Source organism: Engystomops pustulosus, chromosome 6 (genome assembly GCF_040894005.1).
Source record: "Engystomops pustulosus chromosome 6, aEngPut4.maternal, whole genome shotgun sequence".
NCBI classification, from domain to species: domain Eukaryota; kingdom Metazoa; phylum Chordata; class Amphibia; order Anura; family Leptodactylidae; genus Engystomops; species Engystomops pustulosus.
Window position 1 is genome coordinate 49,107,898 of NC_092416.1, and position 19,067 is coordinate 49,126,964.

Genomic DNA, 19,067 nt, shown 5'->3' on the forward strand with positions numbered 1-19,067 from the left:
TGAATACAATAACGAGTTAAAGGTAACAACATTTTGCACTTTTGACTTTCAGGCTCCATCACACCACCCACTGCAGCTTTGAACGTGAGAAAAATTTCATAGACAATTATCTTGGCTATCTCTTACATAAATTTGACTTCCTACTATGTAGCATATGCTTGCTTGTTACTGTTTTACATTGTTTTGAGTATTTTCTAAAACAATCTTTGGATTTCAACATTTCCTGAATCCATTATGGCATGCTATCGATTGGATTCAAGTGTGTTTAAACCAAAATCTCCTCCTAAGTATCTTCTAAGCGCTCCTACTGTTGGTGTATACTGGTCTATTCAGTTGGGTACAAATACTGTTTTCTCTTCAACTTTACCCAAAACTTCTCAATGAGTTGAGTTTGGGGACAGTGGGGGCCAAACCAGAAACTATATTTTATTGCCGTATGCTTTGTGTCATTATTCTGCTTACCTTTTTGCTTGTTAGTTTAAATGGGATTGACATGTATATTCTTTTTTTTTTACTTAATTTTTTATTGTTTTTATATTTTACAACAAGACAACAATGTTTGAACAATGTGACATGTTTCAAGATGACATTCAGCCTTTATTAGATCAACACAGGTACCGTAATAGTGTACAATTCATTCAAGGTAATTTCATTGGGGCAGATTTATTAATCTGTTACCGACAGAATTCTTGGGTTTTTATACTCTGCTGATATGCTAAAAACACAGAGAACAAAGATGGAAGAAGAGCTCCATTCTGTAGGTAACTGTATTTCACTTGAATGGGAGCTGAGTGACTTGTTTCCACACTACTCAAAGAAAGGAGCGCACTCTTCTCACTCAGTTCTCAGCGGATCAGTGTTGGTCTCCCACCAATCTGCTATTGATGACATATCAGCAACGGCTTCTCCACAAAAGCCACATGACTGCCGAGGCCATAGTGGCCATGCATTGAATCTGCTGTCTGGCGAAGGAGTTCCGATGGTGGTGCTTCATGTTCACGATGTGTGCGATGTCAAAACCGTGTGGTCTCTCCAAAGTCCACGACACTGAATTTCATGCGGATGCACCAACAATGTGCTGAATTTCATGCATTCATCTTACTCATGCTTTGATCTTACCTGTGAGGCAGTGTACCCCATTACACAGCTTGACATCCTGAACCCTATGTTATGATAGATTCAGTGCGGCTATTGATGGGTCATCTCATTCTGCTTGTTTACAATTAGTGTGCCATGTGAATACATTGTATAAGAATTTTTGTTAGATATTTGTGGTTACAAGTAGGAAGGAACTTTGGCTAACATTAGATATATTACCCCGCTCATGGTCCCACTGAAATTTTAATATATTTCTTGTATGTTTTTGCAGCAGTGCATCAGAAGAAGATTGCAGGAGATTGTGTCTATCAACACCTGTCATCAGAAAAGCTTAGATACTAGCGGCGGTTCAGATATTTAGATGCTACTTTCCAATCCAATCATTTTTATATGGCGTCTACCGCACTACAGCAAACTATACTGTCATGGTGGCCATGGGGATTAAAGGCATTGTTAAGGGAGCGGCTCCCACTACTTACCTTGTTTAAGGACACATTCAGCGTGTTTGCCAGGAAATTGTATATTCTGAATGTGTCAATAGACGTATACTGGCAAAGTGAGGCATCCTTTTTGACCTCCAACTTATCAGTATACTTCACATTCAGCAGGAAACACAGCAGAGCCCATAAGAGGCTATGGGAGACGGATGTCACTGTATGGCCGATGAATATATATTGTAGAATGAGTTATATAACTGTGGAATGTATGCTTTTGCAATGTCCCATTGCAAAAACATACAGTGTCGTATTATATCACCGAATGTTCTTTCAGGAATCTTCCCAAAATATATATATCCTTGCAACAGATGGAAAACAAAACCAACATATGAATTTAGCCTTAGGGTGTTTTGAAGCAGCTGGGGTGTGTATTGTGAGGTTCTGCAGCAGCTGAAATATGTATTATGAGGTTCTGCAGCAGCCAAGGTGTGAATAGTGATGTTCAGCAGCATCTGAGGTATGAATAGTGATGTTCTGCAGCAGCTGAGACGTGTATTATGAGCTCCTGCTGAAGCTTGTATTAGGAGGTTCTCAGTGGCCTAACTAGAGTCATCTGGACCCTGGGGCTAAATTCCCAATGGTGCACCCCCTTATTATGCTTAAAAAAGCATTAAACTCTACTCATCTACTCTACATTTGGACAGTACCAGAACCAATTTTACTACATAGATACTAACATTATTACTACATACATACAACACTTAAAACAAGATTACTACATACATACATTAAGAGAACAAAGATTACTACATAAAAACCACAAGAGAACCAATAATACCATACATATACATTATCAAAATTAAGATTACTATAAATACATTACCAGAACCAAGATTACTACATAAATACAGGAAAAGAAACTAGATTACTACATAAAAAACAGGACTTATATTGCAGCAGATTTATCACAGTGATGCTGGATGATAAATCTGGCGCAGTATATGATGTCTCCATGTAGGTCTTTCTCATAGGAGAAGATAACAGAGTCATAGGGGGATATTTATCAGGACCTCTGCGCACCGCCAGTGGCGCAGAGGCCCTGAAATAATCGCAAATGCTAGCTTATTGCTAGCTTTTGCGATTATTTTTCACAATCCACCACCTTCACGCCAGTGGGGCGTGAAGGGGGGGGCGCGGCCGGCCGAGCGGGGGGCGCGGCCGGACTGGAGTGGGCCGGCGCGGGGCGTTACTGGCCCCGTGCCTGCGCACTCGCTGCTACCGGCGACTTTTCAAACGTGAAAAGTCGCCGGTTGCGTTTTTTTCTACGCCAGGACCTGTCTGGCGTAGGAAAAACGCTGCGCAACTGGCAGCCCGATACATGAAGAGGCAGAAGCCTCTTCATGTATCGGGCTGCGAATTTACAGCGGCGGGGCTATCATACGCTGGCGCACGAGCTCATAAGGGAGCATTAATTAAGGGCTTTGTACTAGTTTTCTGACGGACTTTGCACTATCTTTTAGATTTAAACTGCTCGCACAGGTATTGTGTTGCACGCAACTGTTTTGTGGCACAGCTGCACTAGGCACCATGCGACACAAATTAAGGGTTGTGCCGGCGTTCAGTTGGACCGTGTGCCAGATTTATCATGCAAAGTCTGTCGCATGCCCTATGTTAGAGGTGCACCACAAAAAAGATGGTGAACTCTGTCGGGCCAGTGCAGGGAAGCGCCAGATGAATCTAGTGCACCGAGCATTATGCACAGGAAGAGCACTTTTTGTGCACTTTCCTACATTCTTAGTAAATGTGCCCCATAGTGCCCCCACAATGCCAAGTTACAATGCCCCCACAGTTCTGTATTTACCATGACAAATATTACAGATCCTTTATGAACTGTTATGCACTGGGCCCTGCTGTACAAAACAAAACAGAAATTAATTCTAGTTTTATACATACAGTAGATATAATTTGCTATTCTAAATTTATTTGCAATTGTTTAAATTTCATTCTTTTGCGACTTTCATGGCAAACAAATGCAATTAATCTGTATGTTTGTATTAAAACTGACAAAATATTTTTGCATATAAAAAAGGTCATGGACTCATTGAACACTCCTTCTCTAGTTACCAGGTACAAGCGGTAAACCAAGAAGGGTCCATCCTGCATCCCCACTGAGATAATCACACTCCAAATCTCATTGGTGCAAAATAAAAACTGGAGACAATTCTTGACTCCAGATAACGAATGGAAACTGCCATCGGCCTCTATATCCGGAGATGAGAAAGTTTGGGTCAGCACGATTGTAAATTGCATGATCGCCCAGCTGAATAGACACAGGCCCACCACAGTTATAGTCATGTTGGTTTTTACTGTAGGCTCCTTCATCAGTTCTAAAATATCCATCATATCTGCACCTAAAGCAAGGTACAACAGAAGCAGCTGAGCAAGCTGATCCCGACTCATTTTACCTCTTGGCATCAACCAACGTCCTACAATCAGGACCAAGATTGTTACTTCTTCCAAGACTTGCACCATTTTGGAGCGTGTCTTGAAGGGCTGTCAAGAGATCATAATATCCATTTGTAGAAAAACAAAGCACATAAATTGTATACATCAAATGTTCTCATGCAATAAACATTCTTTCATATCAGTCCTAAATCAAAAGGCATTTTCTTACAGTTAATGGGGTTGTCCCAACTATGCATGTAATACCCTATTCACAGCACTGTTCAGTACCGGGTCACCAGCAGTTTGGAGAACTGGGGTCCAGTTCTTACTAATAGATGGAGGGGAAGGTTGAGTATGCATCCAGCCTCTCCTTTCATATGAATAGGAGTGCCGGAAATTACTGAGCACAGCCCTTGTCTTTCTCCAGAACTACCATATAGTGAATTGGAGTGTCAGAGATACCAGAGAGGTGTGCTCACCAGTTTCTGGCACAACCTCAGCCTGCCGTTCCACAAATTAGTGAGAACAGGACCCATGTTCTCTGAGTTGCTGGGTGTCCCATTTTCTTGATCTTTGGGGGTCCCACATTTAGTTATCCTCTATGCCAGGCATGGGCATTTAATTTTTCCATGGGGCCACATGAGAAATTGGAATGGCTTTAGAGGGCTGGACTTATATACTGAACTCCGTTCTACCCAGTACCTATATACTGTATTCAATATATAACCTGTACCTACATAACATAGTTCTTTTATTACAATGATTCTAATTGCATCATTATTTAATGATAGGGAGGGAAGCTCAAATTTTTCAATGAGCTCAGCCATGCAGAGATAGTGAGAGGGCTGGATGTGGTCCGCGGGTCATTCAATGGCCAGGTTTGCCCTATGCTGTACTTAGGGGATAGCAAGTAAATTTTGGACAACCCCTTTAATTAACTTTGCAGTACAGGCAGTCCCCGAGTTACGTACAAGATAGGTTCTGTAGGTTTGTACTTAAGTTGAGTTTGTATGTAAGTCAGAACCGTATACTTTATTATTGTAACCCCAGTCCAAATTTTTTTGGTTTCTGTGACAATTGGATTTTAAAAATGTTGGATTGTTATAAGAACCAGGATAAACAATAAATCTTAATTACAGGCACCATTGATAACTGTTATAGCTGTATATTGTAGCCTAGGACTAAAGTACAGTAAATTACCAAAATCCAGAGGTCCGTTTGTAACTAGGGGTCATCTGTAAGTCAGGTGTTCTTAAGTAGGGGACCGCCTGTATAGGCATTCTTTTCCCAACCATCAACATGGCATGTTATAATATAATCACATGTTAAAGTAACATTGCATTTCCATGTTAAAGTAACATTGCTATGGAAACCCAATGTTACCACAATATGTGATTGGATTGCGTATCAAAATGCACCATGTGAATGCAGTCTAAACGGTTAGCTGAATTCAGCAGGTTTGTTCAAGATATATGGATCAATACATAGCAGGCAGATTATGGTTATGGTACATGCTAATTGGGAATTCTTTAGTGATTTTGCACAAAACCAGACCCTTACCTTACTTACTTAGGGTACATACACACAGCCCCGGGCGGGCATACCGCTGTGCGCTGCAGAGGAGGAGGTGACCCCTCCATAGAAAAAAAGCGCCACATGGCTCACGCACACGGGGGAAGATAGAGCATCCTCTATCTTTTCCCCATGTAAGGAACGGATCGGTGCCACACCGCTGGGCCGCCATTGCTGTCTATGGGGACGCACAGGCAGTCCCCGGGTTACGTACAAGATAGGTTTGTTTTTAAGTTGAATTTGTATGTAAGTCAAAACTGTATATTTTATAATTGTAGATCCAGATCAGTGACAATTGGAGTTTAAATATTTTTTGCCGTAATGGGACCAAGCATTATCAATAAAGCTTCATTACAGACACTTTACAGCTGATTATTGCAATCTGGGACTATAGTAATAGCATCCAGAGAGCTTCACCAGAGGTCAGCGGGGTCTGTCTGTAACTATGGGTTATCTGTAAGTTGGGTGTCCTTAAGCAGGGGACCACGTGCAAATTTGCAGCCACATATACATCTCCACTGATGGCCGTGTAAATGTACCCTTACGCTTACTGGAGGTAGTTTAACCTTCATGACTGCCACAGGGCTATATACCCTTCCCCAGGAATGGGTGTTTTACATATTTATAACACATTTTGGTAAAGGTTTATTAAAGGAAATCTACCACCAGGATGTAGGATTGTAAACCAAGCACACTGACGCTCTTTTTTAGCCTTCTATACCTTGCTTTTACAAATAAAAGGCTTTACAAATTTGCTAATGAGACTGAGAGGCTCCTGGCTCAACTAACAGCTATGGCTCAAATTAAGCAAATAGCTCAACTAACGGACTCATTTGAATAATTTTAAAAGCCTTTTTTGTAAAAACAAGAGTAAAGGAACTAAATGAAGGCCACATCTTGTGGCAGGGGGTACACACCTGCACGTAAGTGCGCTTGGTTTACAATCCTTCATCCTGGTGGTAGATTTCCTTTAAATTTTACTACTCATTTTCAGTCATTTGTTTGCTAAATTTATAAAGAAAAAACATTTAATTGATAAAACTATCCTATCAATTTAAAGTCCCACATGAGTAAAAACCGTTATGACATGCTAAGCTGTTCCTAAAGATATCGTCATTTAAAGAAGTGCAGAACAGAACTGGAAACATTAACCTTCAGGCACCAATGACCCTTGGTTGTGAAAGGGTAAACATAGAGAAGTGAGATTATGTAAGTCAGGCATTAGTACTTTTATTATGTGAAAATGCACATATTAAAGAAGATACATACAGTTTCGTCACAGTCATTTGTCTTGTTGGTAATATTTCTTCTAAAGTCAAGGCCGTCAAGTTCCAACACAAATATGGAAGGAATAATAGTGCATAAATATAGAAACACCATAGGAGAAAACCTAAAATAGAAAACATTTGAGGGATAGAAATTCAACCACTCGCTAAATTGTCAACAAAATTTGTATAACTCAATAGAACATCATATAATAAGTTTTATATTTGAGAAAATGAAATTGTAAAATTCACTAGCTGCAATGAGCGCACAGGCACGGGTACAGGCCCGGGGACGCCCTGCCCATCGCGCCCCCTTGGCGTGGAGGTGGCGGAGAGGGGGAAATAATCGCAAGAACTAGCAATAAGATAGCATTTGGGGTTTTTTTTGGGCTTATACACCACTGGTTTGACGCATAAGCACTGAAATATACCCCCCATTATCTGTATTAATTGCACCTGTTTGAGGTCATTGGAGAAGATTTATCAATCGGCCTACACCAGAAAACTGAAGTACTTTGCACCTGAAATACCGTACGCCGCATTTACTGACGTTTTAGACCAATTTTAGGCTGTTTTCAAACTCCAACTTTTTTCCATCATACGAGAAATGGTCATGTGTGCTGTAAAAGGTGGTCTGTCTGCACCAGAAATAACCTTTGCGTCAGAAAATTTTATATTGTGGAGCAGAAAACTAGAACAACTAATAGGAGGTGCAAAATCCTACTCACCAGTTTTATATTGCACCAGATTAATCATCCAGCATCAAACACAGGGATTAATCTGGCACAGGGAGAACTGTATAGTCCTACTCTGCACTGGTCACATTAATAAATCTCTCCATAACTGTATAAAACAAACCTGTCCACAAACTCAATCACACTCCAACCTCCAACTCATGCCCAGTGCGGTGGTATCATCCAGAAAATCAACTTTGAAGTGAGAAGTCAAATGGTTGTATAAAGTCAAGGAGGCAGAGATTTTAACACTGAAGTCAAGCTCTTTCTTCCTCAGAAAGCCCCCTCTCTGATACATCACTCACCAGATCTTGTGAAGTCGGATGCATGATGTCAATCACAGAGGAGGAGGGGCTCAGAGTCCCCCAACTTGACTTCAGTATTAAAATCTCCTCCTCCTTGACTTTGTGAAACCAATTGACATCTTACTTCGAAGTTGATTTTCTCAATGATGCTACCACCATTGACCACGATAGACACAAAAACTAGAAGGTGTTTTACAATATACTAGTAGTGGTTTATTAGACCAATTGCTGATGACAGGTTCCCATGAAGATAAGTTTCTTAAATGTACTTAGGATAACAAAATAACACATTCTCTAATTCAATGTACAAAAATACAGCATTTCACAGATATGATACCAACCTGTCTCTATCAGTACTAGTGTAAACAATTTTGGTTGCCCCTGGTTGACCCTGGATCTTCTGAGTTTGGGGTCAGCAGCCTTACTGTTCTTCTGTCTGATGCTGCATTGAGCTGATCTGCGCCCTGCAGAGGCCCCCACCCTTGCATTCCAGAACAAGCTCACACACACACACACACTGACTTCCTGCCACATGTGAGGAGAGTAAAGCTACAAGCTACAGGCAGATAAGATCTTTATCCTGGGGAAAGGGAGAAAGGTATATAGCAGATCTGATATTATGTGATGGCTGTGATAGCAGAGGGTAGAATGTCATGTGTTATATTCATCTCATGGATCTTATCTCTGGTCTCATCTCTCTTTCCAAGTGTCAGATACTAGTACAATGTTCAGAAGGTAAATGAAAGTGTATATAAACCTGTACCCTGATAATCTAACCACATTGTCAGCTAACAGAACTAGATGGATCATGAAGTGTCTGCTTAGAGAGTCCCCGCGCACACCCTGGAATTTTGCACTGACCAGCCTAGGGAGTGATAGGAGTAAGTAAGGAGTTAAAATTTATCTTTATTTTGTAAACATGACTAGGTGATTGAAATTTGAGAATTTTCTTGAATGAGTAAACCCCTTTAATGATCAGGCAATGTTTAGTGAATTTTCATGTGTATTGTTCTAATGGCCATGACTTTTTTTTTCTTTTGTTCAATACCTGTAAAAATTTTGCAGGGTTTTTTAAACAATGTTATAGGACATCTTTAGTTTGTTGGGCGGTTAAAGTTACAGAAGTGTAGAACAAGATTTTTTAAAATGTGTAGTATACTTTTTAACATGTCAAATTACCGGTAACTCAAAATTACCATAATAAATTGATTCACCAGGGTGTGATGGTTGTTTTAATATAAAGTATGTATAGTCTCAGGCAAATGGTGAATATGGCAATGTTTTTTATAGTGTAGAAAGGGATTTTTTATTTTATTGGGAAATCTTCATGTATTTATAAATATTTATTAATAATTTGTATGTGTATTTTTTTATATGTCATGCATGAGGTTATAGAAGAACACCATACCATAAAAAGTTATAGCCATTAGAACAATGCACATGAAAATCCAATAAAAATTGCCTGATCATTAAAGGGGTTTATTCATTCAAGAAAATTTTAAAATTTCAATCCCCTAGTCATGCTTACACAATAAAGATAATTTTTAACCCCTTACTTACTCCTATCACTCCCTAGGCTGGTCAGTGCAAAATTCCAGGGTGTGGACGGGGACTCTCTAAGAAGCACCTATAAGTGCCAGAGTTACAGGGCAAATGTCTGGGGCAAAGCTATACTGGGTCTGATCAGACCCAGCAGCTCTACTTAACCCTTGAAGACCCAGCAATCATATGATCGCTGGGTCTATACAGTTGGTGGCAGTGCTGGCTCTGCTTTTCACTGTACATGGATACTTCACACCATAGGGTGAAGAAAGTGTCTCGGGATGATTGTGGAAGCAGTAGAAACTGGGGCAACTCCAAAAGATGTCGCTGCAGACTCGGGACTCTCGCCGGCTGACATCTTTAGTCAGTGGGCAGTTGTGGACAAGTTAAGGACACCAGAGACAAAATTCCCAACAGCAGTCCAAACAATTGAAAGATTTGGAGAAGATCTGTATGGAGGACTTGGCCAGAATCCCTACTGCAGTGTGTGCAAGCACAGTCAGGAAAACAGGAAAAATAGGAAATACAGGAAAAATAAAAAGTTACATATTGTATCAAATGCTTAATTCATGCAATAAAAGGCAAATGGATTATTTACTAATTACACACTGGACTTTCTGGATTTCTTTTTCAATTCATTTTCTCACAGTTGACGTGTATCTGCGATAAAAATCTCCATTCTTTGTAGGTGTAATACAGGTGTAAGCAGATGGACAATAACACAGGCCGCTAAAGATTAGTATCCTGTACCAAGTTCTTAGCTCACATTAACAGCTTTATGAGCTCTCCTCATACAGAAATGGTGTTTACTTGTTGGGATTCCATAGAATTGCCATAGAATGGCCATCGCATATGAATAGGTTTTGGCCGCACCATGGGTCAGCTTGACAAATCTGACAGTTTGATAAATTGATAAATCTGCCCCCGTGTGTTCTTTTTCTCAGTGTGCTCTATCAAAGTATATCTACCTTTCATATTACAACCCATTATACCGTAAACACAATATAAATAATTCTTTTTTGGTCCATATTACCATTTCCATTCTCCATTTTTTGTCATCTTCAGTGTCACAATCATCTCAATAAACAGAAGAACTATCCCAATGAGGAAACACCAGTAGACCTCATCTTCCTTGTATCCCACTATGATATCCACCATAATTCCTCCATGTAAAGCAAATAATAAACGGCTGAAGACAGCAGACAGTATTTTCGTACACATGTACCACATTCTGCCAACTCTACTTTTGACCTGTGGAAAATAAAGAGAAAAGTGATTATCAAGTTGTGGTCAACATTAATGGCACAAGGGAATATTAACCCCTCTCTGACACTAATCGTACATGTTATCCTTAAAGAGAACCTGTTATGGCGATGTGGGACATTAAACCACCTACAGGTTCTTATGTTTAGTGTCCCAAATCGCCCTTTATTAAGTCTTTCCGTGGCTGCTATTAAAATAAAAATGTTTATATTTACCTCGCTATGGTGTGCAGTAAGGTGTACTACACCACTGCGCATGTGCCGTAGTTACAGCTCATGAACACTGAAGCCACGGGTGTAGGGCTACGGCTTTATTGAAGAACTGCGACTTCTGGGGCCTGGAGTAGCCGCTCCGTGTAGCCTTAGCTCCGGCTACTCCATGCCCCCGTAGCCTCTTTAGTAAATTAGAGTATTAGGGGCATTAAAATGTATAAAATATTTGGGCCACTAATGGATTGGCTCTAAAAAGGGCTATACTACTATAGATAGAGGAATCTGCCACTGAATTTACCTTAATAGGTAGATCCGTGGTGGTAGGTTTCCTTTAAAAACAAACGTGGGACTATGGACAGGTTGCAAGGTAAGTTAAATAAGGTCCCTGGTAATAGATTCCCTTTAAAGGGTACCTACCGTACTGTCTTTTTGACCAAAGGACTTTTAATGTGCTTCCTTTTACTCGTGGCTATTGTGTTGCCAACTAGTCTGTGCTATTGGGCCCCTTTCCATGTTGGCCCCCATAAAAGTTGCTTTAGCTGCTATGTAATCATTGTAGATACATCTGTGTTTCCTGTCCATTAGTACTACAATCAATGAATAAAAGAGACCTCACCCTTTTGTGAGGTATAAAATCTTGTGATGCCAACGAACATTTGTCATTTGATATGTGATATTTGCCCACAGGCTTACAGAAACAGCAAACTTCAGTTTCATGCCAGCGTAAAAGTATTGTTAAATTGTACCCAGTTGTGAAGGGTTAATGAGGATGGAATGTTACTTAGGCATTTAATGTAAGAACATAATCATGAAAGTTTGTGTATTTGTCTATGTGTCTTTGTGTATATGCATATGCACTGTATGTGTATGTATTCATGCATTTCAGTAGGTATTGTGATACCTGTGCAGGACAGGTTGTGGAGGGGAGGTATATTTCTCCAAGGTTCCTCTCATATGTGAAGTAGCAGTCCAGAGACTCACCTGCTGCCTAATTAATGAGGTGTTCAGAAGGAAAGTATTTAGGGAAAGTCAGGTGGGGAACTCTCTCTCTCTACCTGGAGACACAGGGCTGTCTGTGTGAGAGCCACATGCAAGTAAGGTTGCAATACTGCTGTGTTTGTTAGCTGGCAGGGAGAAGCCCTCCAGTTGTTAGTTAGGGCTGTACTGTGTATAGTCAGTGCCGGACAGGCAAGGAGTTTTGTTTGTGAATGTTTTTTGTTTCTTTTCTTGCAATCTTCTGCAATAAACCTGACCCAGAGTAAGCTTCTACCTACCTGCTGCTGTTTGCCTCAAATTGATGGAAAAAGAAGCGTGACCTTTGACTCCAGCAAAGGCGATCCCTAACCTATTTCTTACAAGTGGTGGAGGATGCGCGCAACGCGCTAAGGTGACGTTGAAAGATGGAGGACGTATTAAAGGCTTTGTTGCAGTCAACTGCAGCCCAGCAGGATGCTACCAGAGAACAACAGCGGACCAATGCACACCAGCAGGAAGCAAACCGCTTATTGTCAGCACAGCTAACCACATTAATAGATGCTACAAATAAAGACCGCCAGATTCTACAGGAGGTGGTGCAGCAGGTGGCAAATCTTCCCGCGGCTCAAGGAGAGTCAGAAAGGAAAACTATTAATGTGAGTCGTTTTTTGCAAAAAATGACAGCAGAGGATGATGTGGAAGCATTTATCACCACGTTTGAAAGGACTGCCGAGTGTGAGGCATGGCCCAGAGCACGTTGGGCAGGACTACTGGCCCCATTCCTTGCCGGGGAAGCACAAAAGGCCTATTTTGATTTGGAGCCAGAGGCAGCCCAGGACTTTGATAAGCTTAAGGCAGAGATCCTGGCTCGTTTGGGAGTAACCCTAGCAGTCCGAGCGCAAAGAGTGCACCAGTGGACATACAGAGCAGACAAACCACCACGTTCTCAGATGTTCAACCTCATTCATCTGACCAGAAAGTGGCTACAGCCTGAAGTTTTGTCGGCACCTAACGTGGTTCAAAGAGTGGTTATGGACCGATACCTTAGGGCTCTACCCCCGAAATTAAGGCAGTGGGTAAGCCATGGAGACCCTGAAACAGCCGACCAACTTGTGGATCTGGTGGAACGGTATTCTGCAGCTGAAGGACTACTGACTGACACCCAGCATCAGACCTCGACCCCTAGGATGACAAGGTTTCCGGGAGTTCCTGGTAAGACTGTTCCGGGGCCTAAGGGAGCTGGGAAAAATGTAAAGACTTTGGCCGAGTATAATAATGAGACTGAGGGTCCAGAGAAGCCAAAAATGCATGGACATGGCAAAGGGCCATTACGATGTTTCCGTTGCCATGAGTTGGGACACATTGCAATGAACTGTCCATTAACTACTGAACCGATGCAATGTGATGTTGCCTTTTTGAGGAAGCGTATGTCTATGTTTGCTCAGGTGGTGTGTTCTGCTGCAAGCTCAGATTGTGTACAAAAACATTTGTGTGAACTAACTGTAGGGGATAAGAGTGTAATTGCTTTGCTAGACTCAGGAAGTGTGGTCACTCTAGTTAAAGCTAACCTTGTCTGTTCCCTTAACAGTCCGACAGAAACTTTTTCAGTTACCTGTGTACATGGGGATACCTGTGAATATCAAACTGCAGTAACTTGTCTTACTACTCCCTATGGAGCAGTATTTCATAAGGTTGGGTTAGTCCCAGAATTAATGCATGATGTAATTTTGGGAAGAGATTTCCCACATTTTTGGAGGTTGTGGGAAAACAACTTGGTGCCTGGGAGAAGGACCACTATAAGTCTCACAGCTCCAGATGTATGTCCTGAACCATTTGACGGTACGACAGAAGAGGCTGTTGAGGAAGAGTCAGCAGATAGTTCTCTACCTTTTCCATTTTCAGTTATGGCAGGAGACTTGGAGGCACCACCCTCAGAGACTGAAGGGGAGTCCCAACCAATTATGCCTGAATTAGAGTTTAGAAGGGATGACTTTCATAGTGAGCAGATGAGGGACCCTACACTGAGTCGAGCTCGAGAAAATGTAAAAGTCATAAACGGGAAACAGGTGGAACCTGACCAGAGACTTGCTTTCCCATACATGGCACTGGAAAATGATTTGTTGTATCAGATTGTTAAGAAGGGGGAAGACAGAGTTCAGCAGCTAGTTGTTCCAAAGCAATTTAGGAGAACAGTTCTGGATCTGGCACATGGACACATTATGAGTGGCCATTTGGGGATCCAGAAAACTACTGAGAGAATCTTGCAAAGGTTCTTCTGGCCCGTTATGCATACTGATATTAAAGCCTATTGTGATTCATGCCCAGAGTGTCAGATATCTGCACCTACGCCCCACTTTCGCAGCCCATTGGTACCTTTGCCCATCATTGAGATACCATTTGAGCGGATTGGGATGGATTTGGTTGGTCCCTTAACCAAGTCAGCACGTGGGCACCAACACATCCTTGTTATAATGGATTATGCAACCCGTTACCCAGAGGCTATCCCCTTGCGCAATACATCGTCCAAAACTATTGCCAAAGAACTAGTGCATGTATTCAGTAGGGTGGGCATTCCAAAAGAAATACTGACGGACCAAGGTACCCCTTTTATGTCTAAGGTAATGAAAGAGCTTTGTAAGTTATTTAAGGTCTCTCAGCTACGTACATCAGTCTACCACCCTCAAACTGATGGTTTAGTTGAAAGATTCAATAAAACACTGAAACAAATGCTAAAGAAGGCAGTGGACAAAGATGGGAAAAATTGGGATTTTTTACTCCCCTATTTACTCTTTGCCATAAGGGAGGTGCCTCAGTCATCCACAGGGTTTTCACCATTTGAACTCATGTATGGTAGACATCCCCGAGGTTTGTTAGACGTGGCCAAAGAGACTTGGGAAGGGCAGGTCACCCCGTACAAAAGCGTAATAGAACATGTCTCGGAGATGCAGGATAGAATTTCAGCGGTGATGCCAATTGTAAGGGAGCACATGGAACGTGCTCAGGGAGCCCAGAAAAGGATTTATGACCGGGGAGCTAAGTTGCGTACGTTTTCTCCAGGGCAGCGGGTACTGGTCCTTGTCCCTACAGTGGAGAGCAAATTTCTAGCCAAATGGCAGGGTCCCTATGAAATTAGGGAAAAGGTAGGGGAAGTTAACTATAAAGTCTACCAACCAGGTAGAAGGAAACCTGAACAGATTTACCATGTGAATCTTCTAAAACCGTGGAAAGATCGTCAGGCGCTTTCTGTAGATTTTGTACAACCCCTCCAAAATGTGACGGTAATGCCTAATGTGAACATAGCTGAACCTTTGTCTGATATACAAAAGAAGGAGGCTAAACAGTTGATCTCCCAGAACAGAGAGTTCTTTTCGGATAAGCCTGGGCAAACACCAGTTATAAAACATGATATTGTCACAGAACCTGGGGTCCGGGTACGTGTTAAGCCATATAGAATTCCTGAGGCAAGGCTAGAGGCTAGAGGCTCGAAGGAGGTAAAAGAGATGCTAGAAATGGGAGTGATTGAGGAGTCCCATAGTGACTGGTCAAGCCCAATTGTGTTAATACCGAAGCCTGATGGTACTGTAAGGTTTTGTAATGACTTCAGAAAGTTGAACTCGGTGTCTAAATTTGATGCATATCCTATGCCACGAGTAGATGAGCTCATAGATCGACTGGGTAGGGCCCGTTATATCACAACCCTAGATCTGACAAAAGGTTATTGGCAGATACCCCTGACAGATGCAGCCAAGGAAAAGACGGCATTTTCAACACCTGATGGCTTGTTTCAATACGTTACTATGCCTTTTGGTCTACATGGGGCCCCTGCAACGTTCCAACGATTAATGGACAGAGTTTTGAGGCCACATAGGCAATATGCCTCTGCCTACCTTGATGACATAGTTGTTTATAGCCCTGACTGGGAGACACACCTACCAAGAGTACAGTCTGTGATTGACACCTTGAAGAAGGCAGGGTTGACGGCAAACCCCAAAAAATGTCATATTGGTCTGGAAGAGGCTAAGTACTTGGGGTACATTATTGGGAGAGGTGAAGTCAAGCCCCAAGTTGAAAAGATTAATGCTATCCAGAACTGGCCCCAACCATTAAATAAAAAACAAGTGAGGGCTTTCCTTGGGATTACTGGTTATTATAGGCGCTTTATACCCAAATTTGCAGCTCTTGCAGCGCCACTAACTGATCTTATCAAGGGAAAAGAGTCAGTTATGATAAAGTGGAACCCTGAAGCGGAGAAGGCATTCCAAACTCTGAAGTTGGCTCTTTGTTCCCAGCCGGTATTGGTAACCCCTGACTTTAAGAAAGAGTTTATAGTACAGACTGATGCTTCAGAGATAGGAATAGGGGCAGTCTTGTCGCAGATCAGAGATGGAGAAGAACATCCTGTGCTTTATTTAAGCAGAAAACTGAATAAGCATGAGAAAAATTATGCAGTTGTAGAAAAGGAATGTCTTGCCATTAAATGGGCACTGGAATCCCTCAAATATTATCTGTTGGGCAGGAAATTCAGGATGGTCACAGACCACGCTCCCCTTAAGTGGATGAACCTGAATAAAGAAAGAAACAGTTGAGTGACTAGGTGGTTCCTGGCTCTGCAGTCTTACAATTTTACAGTGGAGCATAGGCCAGGAAGATTACAGGGAAATGCGGATGCATTGTCACGTGTGCACTGTCAGTTGCTCAGTCCGAGGGGCCTGAGCAGAGGGGGAGGATATGTGATACCTGTGCAGGACAGGTTGTGGAGGGGAGGTATATTTCTCCAAGGTTCCTCTCATATGTGAAGTAGCAGTCCAGAGACTCACCTGCTGCCTAATTAATGAGGTGTTCAGAAGGAAAGTATTTAGGGAAAGTCAGGTGGGGAACTCTCTCTCTCTACCTGGAGACACAGGGCTGTCTGTGTGAGAGCCACATGCAAGTAAGGTTGCAATACTGCTGTGTTTGTTAGCTGGCAGGGAGAAGCCCTCCAGTTGTTAGTTAGGGCTGTACTGTGTATAGTCAGTGCCGGACAGGCAAGGAGTTTTGTTTGTGAATGTTTTTTGTTTCTTTTCTTGCAATCTTCTGCAATAAACCTGACCCAGAGTAAGCTTCTACCTACCTGCTGCTGTTTGCCTCAAATTGATGGAAAAAGAAGCGTGACCTTTGACTCCAGCAAAGGCGATCCCTAACCTATTTCTTACAGTATGTTTGTGTATGTATGCACAGTATGAATGTGCATAAGTATGCATATGTTGTTTACATGTGTTTACGCCGCATTTGCGTATGATGATAAGTGCTTTTTTGCTATGTAAATGGACTTGTCAAATGGATTGTCAGATATTTTGTATTTTTCATCAGTAAGTAATATCCATTTACACTTAGCAGAGTTAGTGGGGAAAAACATAGTAAACACATCCCACAAGTTTCTTTTGGTTTACGTGCTGCATTGTACACAGCAAAAATGTACATCTTGACATATCTTGATTTTTGCATTTAATAGTGAGGCATATAATTAATATTTGGGGGGGGGGAGTATGCAACACCACTGATTCCTAGGCAGCTGCACCAGTTCATAGCCCACTATTAACCTTTATAAATTCCTCTGGAGTGTTATTACACTTCCTCTTTGTTTGTTGACCATTTTTATAGTATAGCAAGGTATTTCAGGACAGAGAAAGGGTTAATATCCCATCCTGCATACTGCTTCACACATCAGTTGTATTATGTACAATTGTATCACAAAAGGAAGTCAAAGTAAATCTTACCTTCTGCGGCTCCATTGAGTCTTATGCCTTGAACATCTGCAGGGTCTGCTTCCAGCTTCTGAGTTTTCCCCAGTGCTCAGGAATTGCTAATATGCTCAGCCCACTAGGTCAACGGAGCCAACAAATAAAGAGACATCTCCATCACAAAACACACCCTGCACCGTGATAATAAGCCACAGAGATCATATGTCATCCAGCCTCCGCACCTTCATTTACTAAAATCTTCTTGTTATATTTATATCTGAACAGAGACAAGTTCTAAAACTTTTTTTGCAGATGTGATGGGTTGTTATGTAGTTCCCACCAGACTTTCGAAAAGTTTCTACCCAAGTTAATATAACGCCAATAATATAAGTCATTACTGAACTGTTCTGCAAGGTCAATCCAAGCCCTCTAGTGATAGTCTTCTCCGGTTGTCCCATCTTCTTGTTTGGATCTCAATCTTCTCAATACCTATGATGTCTGTGTGCGTACACAAAGGAGTCTTATGACTGAAGCCCTCTAGATATTTTCAGACTCACGGCTTTCTTAAAGTTTTCCAACCAAGCAAGGTTAATAGCTTGGATTTCATGGTCTGTTTCTTACTAAATGTCTGCAGTGTAGAATTTTTTTTTTTTAGTAAGTTTCATTTTTCCCCTCCCCCAGGCTGGTGCCTTGCACTGCCAGGGTGAGGACAGGTATTTATATTCAGTCTCTAACTATTAGACAGTAACTCGGCTATAGTTTTCATGTAACTGGGGAACTAATCAGGTCTACGCCCTTATAGACTTCCAGATTCAGAAAAAATGATACTGCTACTCACTATTATCTCAGGAAACAGATGAGGACAATATGTCAGGTGATAAGGGTGGATACATCCGTAAGGCTGTGAAATTAGTGTAAGCTCATCTGCATTTTGCTTGATAAACTGAATGATCAAAACAACAAATAGTTCTGCTAATGTAGCACATTAGATTTGTTCTGCACTTAATGAAGTGATGGACAACTCCGCTCATTTCCTGCAGTCATTATGATATTAAAGGAAACCTACCACTTAAAAGTGGTAGTTTTTCACACTGATGCATGGCACCAGCTCAGGGTGAGCTGGTGCCGGAACATATTTTCATTAGTATAATAAAGCCAGTATGAAAGATCTTAATGTTAATATAACTTATATCTCGGCGCGCCACACTAGGGCTTGGCGCACCATGCGCTCGCCCGTGCGTACGCAGGATTCTGAAGTGCCGGAGAGCCGGTGACATCACCAAGCTCTGCGGCATACTCACAGCTGCGCAATTTAGCACGGCCTGTTTCCCCGTGCGAAGTTGCGCAGACGCGAGTGTGCCAGAGAGCCTTAGTGCGGTGTGCCGAGATATAAGTTATATTAATATTAAAATCTTTCATACTAGCTTTATTATACTAATGAAAATATGTTCCGGCACCAGCTCACCCTGAGCTGGTGCCATGCATGAGTGTGAAAAACT

General features: G+C 41.8%; 1 protein-coding gene across 1 annotated transcript; it reads right to left on the bottom strand.

Moving 5' to 3' along the window:
• Nucleotides 1-1,612: 1,612 nt before the first annotated feature.
• Nucleotides 1,613-18,227, bottom strand: LOC140135030 (transmembrane protein 26-like). The gene is made up of 4 exons (XM_072155985.1): nt 17,605-18,227; nt 10,432-10,649; nt 6,822-6,942; nt 1,613-4,088 (listed from the first exon to the last, which is right to left on the bottom strand). The coding sequence occupies exons 1-4, from the start codon at nt 17,617-17,619 to the stop codon at nt 3,504-3,506; spliced, it is 939 nt and encodes a 312-aa protein (XP_072012086.1). The 5' UTR covers nt 17,620-18,227; the 3' UTR covers nt 1,613-3,503.
• Nucleotides 18,228-19,067: the final 840 nt, after the last annotated feature.

Coding starts and splice junctions, on each gene's coding strand:
- LOC140135030 (XM_072155985.1), bottom strand. Junction 6,943..10,431: donor AAAAATGGAGAATGGAAATG/GTAATATGGACC, acceptor TTTCTATTTTAG/GTTTTCTCCTATGGTGTTTC. Junction 4,089..6,821: donor CAAATGACTGTGACGAAACT/GTATGTATCTTC, acceptor ATCTCTTGACAG/CCCTTCAAGACACGCTCCAA.